Source organism: Salmo salar, chromosome 01 (assembly GCF_965601325.2).
Source record: "Salmo salar chromosome 01, fSalSal1, whole genome shotgun sequence".
Classification (NCBI taxonomy): domain Eukaryota; kingdom Metazoa; phylum Chordata; class Actinopteri; order Salmoniformes; family Salmonidae; genus Salmo; species Salmo salar.
The window spans coordinates 166,664,156-166,680,500 of record NC_138291.1 but is presented as its reverse complement, the minus strand read 5'-3'; the positions used below and the strand labels follow the sequence as shown (position 1 = coordinate 166,680,500).

Below are 16,345 nucleotides of genomic sequence, written 5' to 3'. Positions count from 1 at the left end.
AATACAGCTGCATTCAGACAAAGATATTTTTTTCTTTTTTTTTCTTACCAATTTCATGGTATACAATTGTTAGTAGTTACTGTCTTGTCTCATCGCTACAACTCCCGCACTTTTTTGTTATTACATGATTCCATTTGTTATTTCATAGTTTTGATGTCTTCACTATTATTCTCCCTTGTAGAAAATAGTAAAAATAAAGAAAATCCGTTGAATCAGTAGGTGTGTCCAAACGTTTGACTGGTACTGTGTGTGTACACTATTCTACTGAGCCGTTTACTTAAGTTCGTATTCTTATCTTTTATTATTTCTTATTGTTCCATTGTCGAAGGAACCTGCAAGTAAGCATTTCGTTGGACAGTGTATACCATGTGTATCCTGTACATATGACTAATAAAATGCTCAGCTTTCAACACCATATTTCCCACAAAGCTCATTACTAAGCTGAGGACCCTGGGATTAAACGCATCCCTCTGCAACTGGATTCTGGACTTACTGACGTGCCGCCCCCAGGTGGTAAGGCTTGGCAACAACATCTGCCACGCTGATCCTCTACACTAGGGCCCCTCAGGGGTGCGTGCTTAGTCCCCTCCTGTACTCCCTGTTTACCCACAACTGCGTGGCCAAGCACAACTCCAACACCATTAAGTTTGCTGACATCACAACAGTGGTAGGCCTGATCACCGACAATGATGAGACAGCCTATAGGGAGAAGGTCAGAGGCCTGGCACTGTGATGCCAGGACAACAACCTCTCCCTCAACATGAGCTAGACGAAGGAGATGATCGTGGACGACAAGAAAAGGAGGGCCGAACAGGCCCCTATTAACATCGATGGGGCTGTAGTGGAGCGGGTCGAGATTTCCAGTTCCTTGGTGTCCACATCACCAACAAACTATCATTGTCCAAACACACCAAAACAGTCTTGAATAAGGCAGGACAACACATTTTCCCCCTCAGGAGACTGAAAAGATTTGGCATTGTTCTCCAGATCCTCAAAGTTATATAGCTTCACCATCGAGAGCATCCTGGCCGGTTGCAACACCACCTCGTATGGCAACTGCTCAGCATCCGAACGTAAGGCACTACAGAGGGTAGTGCGTACGGCCCAGTACACCACTGGGGCCAAACTTCCTTTCATCCAGTACATAATATACTAGGCGATGTCAGAGGAAGGCCCAAAACATTGTCAAAGACTCCAGTCACCCTAGTCATAGACTGTTCTCTCTGCTACGGCACTGCAAGCGGTATTGGAGCCTTTGTTTTTACACTGTCGCTACTCGCTGTTTTTTTATCTATGCATAGTCATTTTACCCCTACCTACATGTACAAATGACCTCGCCTAACCTGTACCCCAGCACATTGACTCAGTACCGGTACCCCCTGTATTTAGCCGTGTTATTTTTTTTTTTTACTTTAGTTTGTTTTGTAAATATTTTCTTAACTCTATTTTTTGAACTGCAAAGTTGGATATGGGCTTGTAAGTAACCATTTCATGGTGTTGTATTCGGCGCATGTGACAAATCAAATTTGATTTTGATTTGACACACGGCTGAAATGCTGTTTCAGCCAATCAGCATCCAGGACCCAAACTACTCAGTTTATAATGAAGTATAGAACACCAAGTTTGTTCTTTCTTCTCTCTGAAGTTACACAGCCAGCTTCCTTCTCACACAAGCAGACAAGTCCATAATTGACCTCTGGCATGCTTGTGAGTTTTTCTGTATTGTTTTATCTTCTCTGAGTACAATGTCCCAAACTCCCAGTTGTCTGCTGAGGAAAATCTGAACCAAATTGCATTCACTGACTTCATCCAAGAGGATGTCTTTAAGTAATGGACCCAGTACAAACAGCCATATATCCACATTCTGCCTCCTCACCTAACAATGGCAGGACATGTGAACCTCTAAATAAATATAAGCTGTTGATGAGTGTGTTCTTCAGGCCACCTTGCCCTGATGGAGGTGGCTTGGATTGGGTCAGTAAGACTTGGCTCAGCATGGCAAGTCTCTGACTGCCCCGCCCTGGATGTTCTCAGTTTGGCCCTGCATCATGGACTCTTCTCCATATCTGTCTACTCTGTGTGACAAAATAGTCTGATTTGGGCTTGAATGTTTTTTTCTCATTTTCATGATTGGCCAAATCGAATGTTTCCAATTCTGCTCAGCTCCTACCAACATCTTCTTCTCCAAGCCCTACAGATGGCAGTGCAGTGTAGGTTGGGTCGAGGCAGGCTGCTGCTGCATTTTCTTTCTGCCTTGGCTCTGAGCTGGAGCCAATGGTGGCTTCTCACCACCATCTAACAGTCCTAACCAGAGTCCTCAAATAGATGGGCTTTTTATGGGGCAGAGTGGAGCGTTTCCAACCAAAATCAACCCTCCCTGTCAGCTTCACCCCATACATAAACGAGCAGTGATTTCAATGGGAAAATAATGACTTCGAACTGCCTGACAGAATTTTTGTCATACTTTTAATTTTAGAGTTGTGAAGTGTAGTTCACAAGTCTCAATGCCAAACATGTCCCTCCTTACCTGCTTCAGATTGGCATGTGCTGATTAAGTGCTAGGCTGCATGCATTCCTCACAGTCCTAAGCGTGTGTGTGTGTGTTCAGAGTCCACCCATAGAAATAGAATTCGAACACCATTATGTATTGAGTTGACACTACTGTTGTCTGCAGCACTACACATGTACCTGGACAGTGTCAGAAGTTGACAGTAGGAATTGGCTGGATTAGAAAGGTGTGAGAGAGAGCAGGTTCATAGGACAGAACTCTGGGCTGTGTCCCAAATAGCACCCTATTCCCTGCATAGGGCGTAGAGACTTGCTGTGAGGATCAGCCTTTTTTATAAGAGAACCCCTTCCTAGTAGAAATGTTCCTTCAATGAAATTACATTACTCTCTAAGAAGATAATGGTCTGTCTTAATCACTGTTGTGTGCTTCTTCCTTACAGGAAAAGGGATACAGTATTATAATGCTGGTGCCAAAAGCATACTAGTGCAGTAAGAACTGTTTGATTCTAAGGATCGGTGTTGAGCTTTGTTACATCTCTGCAGAATTATCCCTCATACAGTACGTCTCATTTGGTATTTAGTTACATATGTGTAAGCACTGTTGATCTGTTATTGCCAGCTTGTGTGTGTGGTGTGTGTGAGAGAAAAGGAGAATATATGCTTTATATTCTTCCAAGATGTTATAAGATATTTCTGTCTATTTGACAGTCTTCAAGATGCACATTAGGTCTTGAGCTGGACTTCACACATGGATGAACCCAGAACCATTTCTTTGCCATAAGGATCAACTGTACCAATGGCTCAAGACACACACATTTACAGAAATGGCCAAGGTATTGTACAATTGTTGTTTCTGTCCTTACCTAATATGCATAGTTAGTCAATATCCTTATGTAAGTGAGCAGCTGAAATATTTGTAAAAGGAGCGAGTTTATAGAATGAATGCCAAGAAAATGGTTGGGCAATATAATTACTTGCACAGTAATTATAGAGTTCAGTTGGTCCAGTCTAAGTAGAGAGGCTTACTGATTGGAGGGTTCTGTCAGCCAATGACGTTCCATTCTGTGTTGGTATAGTCTACTCTTGGCCGATCTCATTTTGCCTCATTGGAGAGACTGGAGAGGATATTGTCAGAAAAGTTAGGAGAGGCAACAATCTTAATACAGGGAGGAGAGAACATGGACAACAATACCGTGTAGGCCTACTGGATTGAGGATGACGTGTAACATTTAGGTAAGGTTGATGCCACTCAGTACTGTTAAATTTGAAAAAATACTTTGCCATTGAACTTGTATCTTCCTTTATTTGCCAAACAAATTTGAGAAACATACGTGCAAATATTCTTGGTTAGAGTTAGCCAAATATGTCTAAATCTATATGTCTAATCTATATTCTAAAGAAATATCTCTAAAGAATCTTGATGCAGACAATGAATGAATTAATAAATACATTGATTCAAATTGAATGCTTTTAGTTCTAGGTCATCGGACGACAAATCAAATACTGGTATGTCAAGGCCTATTGCATTCAAAATCTTTATTGCAAACTAACAGTAGTTCTACATGATACAGTTTGACAACTTTGTCTTCTTCATTTAACTGAATCATGATTTCTACCCTATGTTTGATACCAGGGAGAGCTCTCAGGAATCTGATCATTTCCACATTCCTGCCTGCTGTCTTTCATTTCCTCATACCAACCAACCCAATGTTTTTTAAATATTTCTTCATGAATTCATAAGCCATAACATAACTTCCTGCTTTCTTCTCCTCTGGTCCTGATGGTAGGACATGTACAATTGAACAATAGTCATTTTCTTTAACTCTCTTCTACCAGGTAACAGAGGAAGGTCAGTCAGTGCTACTGAGGCGACCGCCCCCTACTGTCTGGAGACGCCTTACGGCTACCAGCTGGACCTGGACTTCCTCAAGTACGTGGACGACATCCAGAACGGCTCCACCATTAATAGGCTGAGGAGGAAGCCCCTCAGGGTGACCAACAGCAGGGCAGAAGCGCAAAGTGGCACCACACCCAGCCAATCATGGACCTCATCGGAATCCCTGTCCTCGGCGAGTAGTGGTGACACGCGGGTGAGTCAGTCTGCCATGTCGACCGGTAACCGAGGGAAACCCCCTCTTCCTCCACCCCACAGTACCTCTACCACCAGCAGCACCACCCCGTCTAGTCAAGAGGGGTCCTCCGTCCCTTTGAAACCCCAAGAGGGGAAGCCTGCTCCGGCCGTCCGCTCCCTGAACACCCCCAGGTTCAACCCTCTAGTGGAGAAGACCCTGGTGGAGACCCGTTGGCGCTTGGAGCAGGAGAAAACCTCCAGCACCACCCCAGCCCAGCCCCACCCTGAGCCTCATCCCCGCCGGCGCCTAGCCAGCTTCGGGGGAGTGGGCTCCAGTGGCTCCCTGTCCGCCTTCACCGGCTGGGGTTCCTACAACCAGAACAACAGCGGAAACGTCAACAAGCCCCATGCTGAAGGTGAGCTTTCCCTGCCCCTATCCCTCCACCATGGCTCTTCCCTGGGCAGCGGAGGGTCCCTGAGACCCAGCCCCCAGAGCTCTGGCAGGGACACCCCAGTCACGGGCCTCAGCCCCCTGCACCTGCAGCATGTCAGGGACCAGATGTTGATGGCTATCCAGAGGCTGAAGGAGCTGGAGGAACAGGTCAGCACTGAATTAAATAGAACACTAGAATGGACATTGGCATCAGGTCTAAAATGTTAGCCATCTTGGTCAAGGAATCTTTCATTCTAGAAACTGACTTAATGTGCTAAAATAAAGTATAAAAAGCTATTGTGTGTTTTAATCCCAGTATTAATTTATATTAAATAAGAAATTGTTCACAAACCATGTTAAAAAATATCAGTATAATGATTTTGTAGATAGTGTGCAAGTATATGTTAGCTAGCTAGCTAGCCAGTTTTAGTTAGCTGATTTTAATGTATCTCTATACAGGTGAGGAGCATCCCTGTTCTACAGGTGAAGATCTCTGTCCTCCAGGAGGAGAAGAGACAGCTGGTCTCTCGGATGAAGAACCAGGACCAAGAAGAGCTGAGTGACGTGTTCCGGAAGAGAGCCCACAGCATGGGCAGCGCCGGTCGGTTCCGGGTTGGGAAGGCCTCCGAACTCTTAGGGAAACCTGAAGATGGGCTGGAGAACAAGGCAGAGCACAACAGTGCCTCCTCTGGCCTGAAGGAGTTCCAGCAGCTGACTGCTGAGATGGAGGCTTTGGAGAGGAACATCAAGGGCGGTCGCCTGCAAGCACGGCATGGCCTCAACCAGAACACATTATGCAGCAACTGCAGAGCTCACAAATCAGTATCCGTCAGCATTGATGAAGACTTGGATGCCATCTTAGATGTCAGGTCCTCAAAACAACACAGGGACATCGCCGTGAAGACCAAGCCCACAGACACACGATGCGTAGCAACGGGTGTAACTGAGGCCCACCTCGTTGTCACCGCGGATAAGGGGTCGGAGCTAGATGCCCAGCAGAGAATCATAGAAGCTCTGAAGGAGAGGGTATGTCAGTTGGAGGCAGAGGTAAAGGAGTCCACCCTGCAGACGGAGATGGGCAGGCTGAAGCTGGAGCTACAGGCTGCCGGGGCCAGGAACAAGGCTGATAAAGGCTCCACCGCCAGGCCATCCACCCACAGCACCTCCACAGCCACGGAGGCCCTGGAGGCCAGGCCCAAGACCCAGACCAGGAGCCTGGGGGTGGGCAACCACACAGAGGTCCAGGATGCCTTGGCTGGAGGTAGACTGGAGGTGGAGGGGTGGAGCTGTAGTGTTGGAGTGTCCTGTAGGCCGGAGCTGAAGAGTGTGAGCTCAGGACCAGAGGTACCGATGACTTGGTGGGTGGTCAGAGAGAGAGTGGGGACCCGGGACCAATGTGTTGGGAGACAGGTGGTGATGTTCACCCAAGGTGTGGGGACAGGGGTGAGGGTGTGTGAGGCAGGAGTGAACACAGATCTCACCATGGAGAGTTTGGCTGCAGCGAGAAGATGGGGGATGAGGGAGTGTCAGTTGGTGTCGGTGGGGAGCGGGGACTGTACGGTCGACGACGTGATGAGTGCTGTAAAGGAGGTCGGCATGGAAACCGACCCTCCAGTCAGACGGGTGGATTCAGGTGTCATGGTGTCACCTCAGACGGTCTCCCAGCGCACCAACACATCACCAACACTCAGCTCGGTCACCCGTTTCACAAACACCTGCCGCTCGTTCAACACCAACTCCAGCACCAACACCGTGCTCAACACCCAGGAGAAACACACCAACACCACACACACTATCACCCGGAACATCGCTGTTGGCAACAGCAGGGTCCTAGAGCTAATCCAGGCCGTTGCTAAGACCTGCTCCGTCGGCATTGGAACGACCGTGCCATGGGGAGGAAACGCAGAACAACCAACCCAAACCAATGCGGCTGTCGCCAAGGCAACAACCAGAGACGCTGGGGTCGGGATGACTAACGTGAACGACAACTTCTTGGTTGGACTGAAGACCCGGAACATCGCCTGTGGTCCTTCCTGTCTCCCCGACCCCACCAAGACCAGGAGTATTGGGATCGGGGTGGGTGAGGGGCGCATACGGGACCTTGCAGGACCACCATCACTGACACAGACATCCCATTCTCACCAGGCCCAGGGGCAATCCCAGTTAGAGCCTGGTCTGGACCACTACATAGAGAAGATGCAGTGTCTGCTGATGGAGCAGCAGGGCCTGCTGACTGAGAGCTACAGTGAGCTGGGAGAGGTGTTCATCCAGCCTGCGTCAGACACCACCACTCTCATCATGTCACCCATCAACTCTGCCATGACACAGGGAGGCACGGAGGACAGGCCAATACCCTCACAATCCACAGGTATGGATATAGTCTGTCTAGTCTTTACACTCACAGTTCGTGTCTGCAGTGGGTATTTACTAGGAATAATTGTTTTGTATCATGGACATTTTTCTTTATACACAATAATCCAGTGAGTGATTTCTTCCTCTCTCCTTTCTCTCCGTCTCCCTTGTATAGATTGTGTACAGTCCCAGTCCATTGCAGGGCCCGGCCAGTTCACTAACACCTCACCTCAGAGAAACACAGAAAGGTCAGGGGTCAGCCAGCATGTCACCAAGGAGTCAGAGGTCAAGCAAAAGATACTACGCATAGAACACCAAACTTCCTCTGCATTGCACGGTGTGTTTGTTTTTTTGGTATGTGTCTGTTTGTGTGTGCATGTAAGGGGCTGAATGCAGTTGTATCCCAGTGGTGCCTTTTTAAATAGTTCCATAATGTTGATGGGTTGAGAGCGGGAGAAAAATAGAAACTAAAGGAGCATTCTGCTGGCAGACCGCTCCCTAGAAGAAGCCTGGCCTCTTTGAACCAGTAGAACCATGGAGGAGGAAATAGCTCTTTCTCTGGTTTGGCATTGGCTCTGGAAGACCTACTATTGAAATATTTGGGCTGATGCTGGGTTTGGGAAAGCACACATCTCTCACTACACAGCGGTCTGTGGCTGACAGGCTGGAGCTGAAATTGTATGTCTATGTATGAGTGTTTGTATATGTGAGAGAGTTTGTACTCTCTTTAGAAAGTACGAGGCGAAGTAGACATTCAATAAGTTAACAAAATCCTCAGAACTTCACAACAAGTGGTTCACAACAATCAAATTAGAATTCATTGGGAAACATTAACGCTCCAGGTCAGCCCACGAACGCCAACATGCTGAGGTCCATCATGAAGAAACAAGATGGTGACCGAGGCTACACTGGAACCAGGAAGAGCCTGAAGTTTGTGGGTGTGACCACAGGGTGAGGGTCTGATAAACAGTACCAGTCAAAAGTTCGGCACACCTACTCATTCAAGGTTTTTTTTCTTTATTTTGACTATTTTCTACATTGTAGAATAATAGTGAAGACATCAAAACTATGAAATAACACATGGAATCATGTAGTAACCAAATTATTTTTTAAATAAAATGAATATATTTTAGATTCTTCAAAGTAGCCACCCTTTGCCTTGACAGCTTTGCACACACTTGGGATTATCTCAACCAGCTTCACCTGGAATGCTTTTCCAACAGTCTTGAAGGAGTTCCCACATATGCTGAGCACTTGGCTTTTCCTTCACTCTGCGGTCCAACTCATCCCAAACCATCTCAATTGGGTTGAGGTCGGGTCATTGTGGAGGCCAGGTCATCTGATGCAGCACTCCATCATTCTTCTTGGTCAAATAGACCTTACACAGCCTGAAGGTGAGTTGGATCATTGTCCTGTTGAAAAATAAATGATAGGCCATTTCATCTGGTTTGCGCTTAATGGGACTATCGCTGCACAATGCTGTGGTAGCCATGCTGGTTAAGTGTGCCTTGAATTCTAAGTAAATCAACAACAGTATCACCAGCAAAGCATCATAACACCACCTCCTCCATACTTCACGGTGGGAACCACACATGCAAAGGTCATCTGTTTACCTACACTGTGTCTCACAAAGACACGGCGGTTGGAACATAAAATCTCAAATTTGGTTTCCACCGGTCTAATGTTCATTGCTTGTGTTTCTTGGCCCAAGCAAGTCTCTTCTTATTGGTGTGCTTTAGTAGTGGTTTCTTTGCAGCAATTTGACCACGAAGGCCTGATTCAGGCAGTCTCCTCTGAACAGTTGATGTTGCGATGTGTCTGTTACTTAAACTCTGTGAAGCATTATTTTGGGCTGCAATTTTGGAGGTGCAGTTAACTCTAATGAACTTGTCCTCTGCAGCAGAGAACTCTAGGTCTTCCTTTCCTGTGGCGGTCTTCATGAGAGCCAGTTTCATCATAGCACTTGATGGTTTTTGTGACTGCACTTTAAGAAACTTAACTGACTTTCATGTCTTGAAATAATGATGGACTGTCATTTCTCTTTGCTTATTTGAGCTGTTCATGCCATAATATGGACTTGGTCTTTTGCCAAATAGGGCTATCTTTTGTATACCAACTCTACCTTGTCACAACACAACTGATTGGCTCAAACACATTAAGAAGGAAAGAAATTCCACAAATGAACTTTTAACAAGGCACACCTATTAATTCAAATGCATTCCAGGTGACTACCTTATGAAGCTGGTTGAGAGAATGCAAAGCTGTCAAGGCAAAGTGTGGCTTATTTGAAGAATCAAACATCTAAAATATATTTTGATTTGTTTAACAGTTTTTGGTTATTACATGATTCAATATGTGTTATGTCATAGTGTTGATGTCTTCACTATTATTCTACAATGTAGAAAATAGTAAAAATAAAGAAAAACCCTTGAATGAGTAGGTGTGTCCAAACTATGGACTGGAACTATGTATGTTATGTACAGTGAGGGGGAAAAAAGTATTTGATCCCCTGCTGATTTTGTATGTTTGCCCACTGACAAAGTAATGATCAGTCTATAATTTTAATGGTAGGTTTATTTGAACAGTGAGAGACAGAATAACATCAAAAAATTCAGAAAAACGCATGTCAAAAATGTTATAAATTGATTTGCATTTTAATGAGGGAAATAAGTATTTGACCCCCTCTCAATCAGAAAGATTTCTGGCTCCCAGGTGTCTTTTATACAGGTAACGAGCTGAGATTAGGAGCACACTCTTAAAGGGAGTGCTCCTAATCTGTTTGTTACCTGTATAAAAGACACCTGTCCACAGACGCAATAAATCCATCAGATTCCAAACTCGCCGCCAAGACCAAAGAGCTCTCCAAGGATGTCAGGGACAAGATTGTAGACATACACAAGGCTGGAATGGGCTACAAGACCATCACCAAGCAGCTTTGTGAGAAGGTGACAACAGTTGGTGCGATTATTCGCAAATGGAAGAAACACAAAATAACTTGTTGGCAATCACAGAGGTCAGATGTTTCTTGTAATTGGCCACCAGGTTTGCACACATCTCAGGAGGGATTTTGTACCACTCCTCTTTGCAGATCTTCTCCAAGTCATTAAGTTTTCGAGGCTGACGTTTGGCAACTCGAACCTTCAGCTCCCTCCACAAATTTTCTGTGGGATTAAGGTCTGGAGACTGGCTAGGCCACTCCAGGACCTTAATGTACTTCTTCTTGAGCCACTCCTTTGTTGCCTTGGCCGTGTGTTTTGGGTCATTGTCATGCTGGAATACCCATCCACGACCCATTTTCAATGCCCTGGCTGAGGGAAGGAGGTTCTCACCCAAGATTTGACAGTACATGGCCCCGTCCAGCTTTCCTTTTGATGCGGTGAAGTTGTCCTGTCCCCTTAGCAGAAAAACACCCCCAAAGCATAATGTTTCCACCTCCATGTTTGACGGTGGGGATGGTGTTCTTGGGGTCATAGGCAGCATTCCTCCTCCTCCAAACACGGCGAGTTGAGTTGATGCCAAAGAGCTCCATTTTGGTCTCATCTGACCACAACACTTTCACAACACATCTGACCACAACAGTTGTCCTCTGAATCATTCAGATGTTCATTGGCAAACTTCAGACGGGCATGTATATGTGCTTTCTTGAGCAGGGGGACCTTGCGGGCGCTGCAGGATTTCAGTCCTTCACGGCGTAGTGTGTTACCAATTGTTTTCTTGGTGACTATGGTCCCAGCTGCCTTGAGATCATTGACAAGATCCTCCCGTGTAGTTCTGGGCTGATTCCTCACCATTCTCATGATCATTGCAACTCCACGAGGTGAGATCTTGCATGGAGCCTCAGGCCGAGGGATATTGACAGTTCTTTTGTGTTTCTTCCATTTGCGAATAATCCCACCAACTGTTGTCACCTTCTCACCAAGCTGCTTGGCGATGGTCTTGTAGCCCATTCCAGCCTTGTGTAGGTCTACAATTTTGCCCCTGACCTCTTGGAGAGCTCTTTGGTCTTGGCCATGGTGGAGAGTTTGGAATCTGATTGATTGATTGCTTCTGTGGACAGGTGTCTTTTTATACAGGTAACAAACTGAGATTAGGAGCACTCCCTTTATGAGTGTGCTCCTAATCTTAGCTCGTTACCTGTATAAAAGACACCTGGGAGCCAGAAATCTTTCTAATTGAGAGGGGGTCAAATACTTATTTCCCTCATTAAAATGCAAATCAATTTAAAACATTTTTGACCTGCATTTTTCTGGATTTTTTTGTTGTTGTTATTCTGTCTCTCACTGTTCAAATAAACCTACCATTAAAATGATAGACTGATAATTTCTTTGTCAGTGGGCAAACGTACAAAATCAGCAGGGGATCAAATACTTTTTTCCTTCACTCTATCATGTTTCACTGGTTAAAATCATCTCAGTTCTGTGTGTTGGCTGCAGGTTCAAGTCTACATATCATGGGTTAAACATATTTAATTTGTGTAAGCTATGGCCTAGTAGAGGAAATAACTGAGTGTGTTGGCTGCAGGTGTGAGTCCATGTCCACTAGTGAACCATCCAGCTCTGAAGAAGAGGAGAAGAACGGGAACGGGAGGGAGGTCTGTGGCCTCCAGGATCGGAGCCGAATGGGCGGGAACAAAGGGGTGGACAACAGAGAATGTAGTGGCCATGGGAGGACCGAGATACAGGAGAGGTGAATACGGTAGTGGTTTTAGGGAATGTACTTCACTTAGGCTCATCTCTCCTCGGGGAGCATCAGCCATCAATAACTTTGCATCGCACTCTTGGAATTATTCTCCAGCTTGTTCAGGGTATATAGTTATTGTGCAATTAGTGTATCAAATAACTAGGTCCTCTCCCTACAGTTTTCAGTTGAGTGAGAAGATGCTGTCTGCTTGCCATGCACTGAAGACCCATCTGAGTGACGACCAGATTTTATCCAGCAGAGAACTGGTGAGTACTGCTAAACAGAGGCCAGTGGCACAAGTAGACTGAATGGAAGTGTGTGTGTATGTATGAATGTGTGTTTGTTTGTTTGTCTGTTAACAAGAATGTATGGGAATGGTCATGAACATTACTGGTTAATGACTACAATTGTGACTTTAGGAGCTATCTAATTGCCTGTGTCCCTTTTGATTCATCATACAAGAATTTATGAAACCATATAAATGTTGGCACGAGGTCAACTCGATGTCTTGGAATCTAAACTAGAGGAAACAATATTTCATTTGTGACATGTATAACTGAGGAATGTGCCGACTCCTGTAATTTTCTGCCCTCTGGTAGTGTTTCTGGGCAGGGACTTCAAGGCCTGGTTGTGTATGAGTTACAGAGACACCCTCTCTGTCTGTGTTCCAGCCAGACAACAACATGTAGCTCTGTCTTGGTTTATATCCTTTACGCCTCTTGAAACCTAACTGACTCTGACGCCACCATATGTGTTCCACATCATCTGCTTTTTATCTTGTCATAGTGACTGGTTGAGTGATAGAAAACAGAAGGAGAAAGAAGAGCAGGGGTGTAATCATTAGTCCAAACAGTTTCAAAATGGAACATTTTGCAACAAAAATTTCTACTGGACAAATTCAGGTACTGTTGGTCCCTCCCCCATTTTGTTCTGGTTGCTTCCGTTTAAGAAACATTTTGCAACAGAGTTGGTATAATGAATACATCCCAGGGGAGAAAGAAGAGCAGGGATGGAGAGTTTGAGAGAGAGAGAGAATCTTATTCACACAGTGTTCTGATATGGTAGCATAGGGCTGTTCAATTCTGGTTCTGAAGAGCAAAAACACTTCTGGTTTTGGTTTCTTCCTGGTAGTTAATTGTACTCACCAGGTGTCCCAGGTCTGAATTATTCCCATATTACAAGAAGAGGATGAGAACCAGAAGTGTTTCGGCCCTCCAGGACCGACAATGAACTGCCCTGTGCTAGACCCACCATGTGATATCCTTGACCACTTTTCCTAGTCCTAACCATACCTAATGTTCTGAACACCACTCAAAATGCCCTGGGCACTAGTCCCCTGTAATAGTTACTTTTGTGGTGAGAGGGAAGTTGTGGATGATCTGTAACTGCCATCAGCAGTCAGTCAGTCTCCTCCCTAAGGAAGAGGGTTTGGTGAGGTCAAAGGAGCTGAAGTATTGGCTGATTATGTTTATTTTCATTCAGTAATGTCCCTATAATTACAACATGTCTCTGGTAATTCACTGTTCAAATTGCTCTGCACACACTGCATGATGGAGGGTTGCTAAATTGCAGTACTGTGTGTTCGTCCTGACTGACAACAACGCCTGTTTTTGCTTTTTCCAAATTAAAAACACGAAGGCTTGACAGTGTGACTTTGTGTTTGGCTGCATTTGTTTTAGCTCACCCTGGTGTGCGGGGTTTGGACATTTAGACCATGCCATTGGTTCTTAAGTGAAATCTCTGCCTGTCCAGACAAGCTATTACAAATTCACTTAATGAAGGTCTCTACTAGGAGTGTGTGTATGTCATAAATGTTTGTGTGCCCATACATGTGTTGGTTGACGTCCTGCTTAGAATGTATTATCCTGTGTCCCACCCTCAGCGGTCCTGCCTGAACATGCTGCAGCACGAGTGGTTCCGTGTGTCCAGTCAGAAGTCAGCTGCTCCGGCTGTGGTGGGGGACTATTTAACGGCGTTCCGGTCAGTTTCTCCAGCCGTGCTGAGACACGTAGCCAACATGGCGGACGGTAACGGTAACACAGCACTCCACTACAGCGTGTCCCACTCCAACTTCACCGTCGTAAAGAGGATGCTGCTGGCAGGTACTGATTCTGACTCAGACCTGAACCTGACTTCTATTTGAACCTCTCACTCATATGATGTTCTGTTGAGTACATTAATCTAAAATGTGTTCTTTCAGGGTATAGAAAAGTTTGTGGTGGTCATGTGAGGAGAAATGTGTATATTTTGGGATGTGAGCACTCAGTTTGTTTGGTTGACCTGACAAAGCAGCGAATTTGGAGCTTTAACAGTGTGCGGGCCTTCTTGTTCTATACTTTCAGAGTATCTCCGCAATCTGGTCAGAGGGTTTTAACTGAGCTACCCGTAGTGTTATTTTTAATTCTGTGCCATTGATTTGTCACCTTTCCTCTTTTGGCCTCCATTCAAGATGTGTGTAACGTGAACCAGCAGAACAAGGCAGGATATACCCCCATCATGCTGGCTGCCCTGGCTGCTGTGGAGGCCCCAGAGGACATGGAGGTGGTAGAGGAGCTCTTCAGTAAAGGAGATGTTAATGCCAAGGCCAGCCAGGTATGTGGAGGGACAGAGTCGGGGGGGGGGGGGGGGTTAAGCTTTGACAAGTTAAGTCAGCTTGTCTGGTCACTGGCTGAGTGTGTCGTCTTCAAGCTCCCGAGTGGCCATCTCTTTGAGTCCATCTTTCTGTCTCTGACCTCTTACTGCTGACCTCTAACCCTTGACCCCCAGGCTGGTCAGACAGCCCTGATGCTGGCAGTGAGCCACGGCAGGATGGACATGGTGCGGGCCCTCCTGGCCAAGGGGGCAGAGGTCAACCTTCAGGATGATGAGGGCTCTACAGCGCTAATGTGTGCCAGCGAACACGGCCACGCTGAGATAGTCAGGCTGCTGCTGGCCAAGCCAGGCTGTAACGCCACCCTGAGTGATAGCGTGAGTTACTGTGTGTGTGTTTGTCACTCACCGTAGCAGACTATCACTGTGTTAGTGTCTCTGTTTGTCTGATTCACTGTTTGTGCCCTGTTTGTCTGTGTGTATGCAGGATGAGAGCACGGCCCTGTCCATAGCTCTTGAGACTGGACATAAAGACATAGCAGTGCTGCTCTATGCCCATGTCAACTTCTCCAAATGCCAGGCAGGGGTTCGTAACACGCAATATCTATAGATCGGGTCCCTCAGTTCGTTTTTATATACCTATTCTATAAAATGATGTACATCTGTTCCATACCAACTAATCGTGTGTGTGTGTGCATCCACCCTCTTTCCATAGGGAACCCCTCGTCTCGGTAGAAATACACCCCCCAGTTCCGCTGGAAGAGCCGTCTTTGAATGAAACTACCCGCAAACCTCCACCCTCGCTGCTACACATAGACATATGCTTAGTGTATGGAATAATTTGTGATGGTTCTATGTGGCCCTTATAAAGGGTTTATGAAGGCTTCAAAGTTGATGTTCGTTTTAAAGCGGGACCAAGATGATGCCCTCGTATCCAAGCACTCAACAAGCGATCTGAGACCACAATTGTAAATCTTAGCCTAGTGAAACGAATGAGCGATGTAGTCTATATGGACTGCCTCTTCTCTTGTCCAGGTTGACAGCTTGAAACTTAGAGGTTGCTAGGCAAATCACTCTCCTACAGTAATTATATCCCCACTACCTGTGGCCTTTCTGTGTAGGAGTTTAATTTATTACATTTTAGTCTCTAGATTGAGTACATTGCATATACATGCAGATCATTTCATTCTATGCCCTCAAACACCAATATATGGAAGATATTTTTTATGTGATTGTCATTGTATATATGATATATTTAAGCCCATTGGAAGTACAGTTATGCATTTACAATTAGTATATTAGGGTTAAATATTTCATTGTTAGTATAGTGCTCTGTCCCTTATGCTTTTAAATAATACAATAAACTGAAGTACCTCAATATTTTACATGTGATTTTTACCCTTTCTAAATAAACAGGACAGACAGTTGATATTTGTACCTGGTGCCACCTGCTGGGACTTTCTGGTTGAACAGCTTCAGAACATCACTGTTTGAGAAACAGAACTATGTAATGTTTCCTCCTTGTGGTGCTGTGGTGAATTAATTTATTTGATTTATTTCACCTTTATTTAACCAGGTAGGCAAGTTGAGAACAAGTTCTCATTTACAACTGCGACCTGGCCAAGATAAAGCAAAGCAGTTCGACACATACAACAACACAGAGTTACACATGGAGTAAAACAAACATACAGTACAAAAACAAGTCTATATAC

At 45.4% G+C, this 16,345-nt stretch overlaps 1 protein-coding gene across 2 annotated transcripts in view; it reads left to right on the top strand.

The window, feature by feature from the left end:
* LOC106569472 (KN motif and ankyrin repeat domain-containing protein 1) overlaps window positions 1-16,011 on the top strand; it is a 30,133-nt gene extending 14,122 nt beyond the window's left edge. The window contains exons 2-14 of one of the 2 annotated variants that reach the window (XM_014140853.3): window positions 2,949-3,067; window positions 3,217-3,341; window positions 4,345-5,180; window positions 5,472-7,380; window positions 7,540-7,701; window positions 8,207-8,315; window positions 11,886-12,050; window positions 12,223-12,310; window positions 13,927-14,146; window positions 14,494-14,636; window positions 14,811-15,011; window positions 15,121-15,219; window positions 15,349-16,011. In XM_014140853.3, coding sequence (XP_013996328.3) covers window positions 3,305-3,341; window positions 4,345-5,180; window positions 5,472-7,380; window positions 7,540-7,701; window positions 8,207-8,315; window positions 11,886-12,050; window positions 12,223-12,310; window positions 13,927-14,146; window positions 14,494-14,636; window positions 14,811-15,011; window positions 15,121-15,219; window positions 15,349-15,411 — 4,032 coding nt within the window. In that variant the 5' untranslated portion in view covers window positions 2,949-3,067; window positions 3,217-3,304 and the 3' untranslated portion in view covers window positions 15,412-16,011. The remainder of the gene's footprint in view (window positions 1-2,948; window positions 3,068-3,216; window positions 3,342-4,344; window positions 5,181-5,471; window positions 7,381-7,539; window positions 7,702-8,206; window positions 8,316-11,885; window positions 12,051-12,222; window positions 12,311-13,926; window positions 14,147-14,493; window positions 14,637-14,810; window positions 15,012-15,120; window positions 15,220-15,348) is intronic. The other variant, XM_014140872.3, reaches the window with a different exon arrangement.
* The last annotated feature ends 334 nt before the right edge of the window (window positions 16,012-16,345 follow it).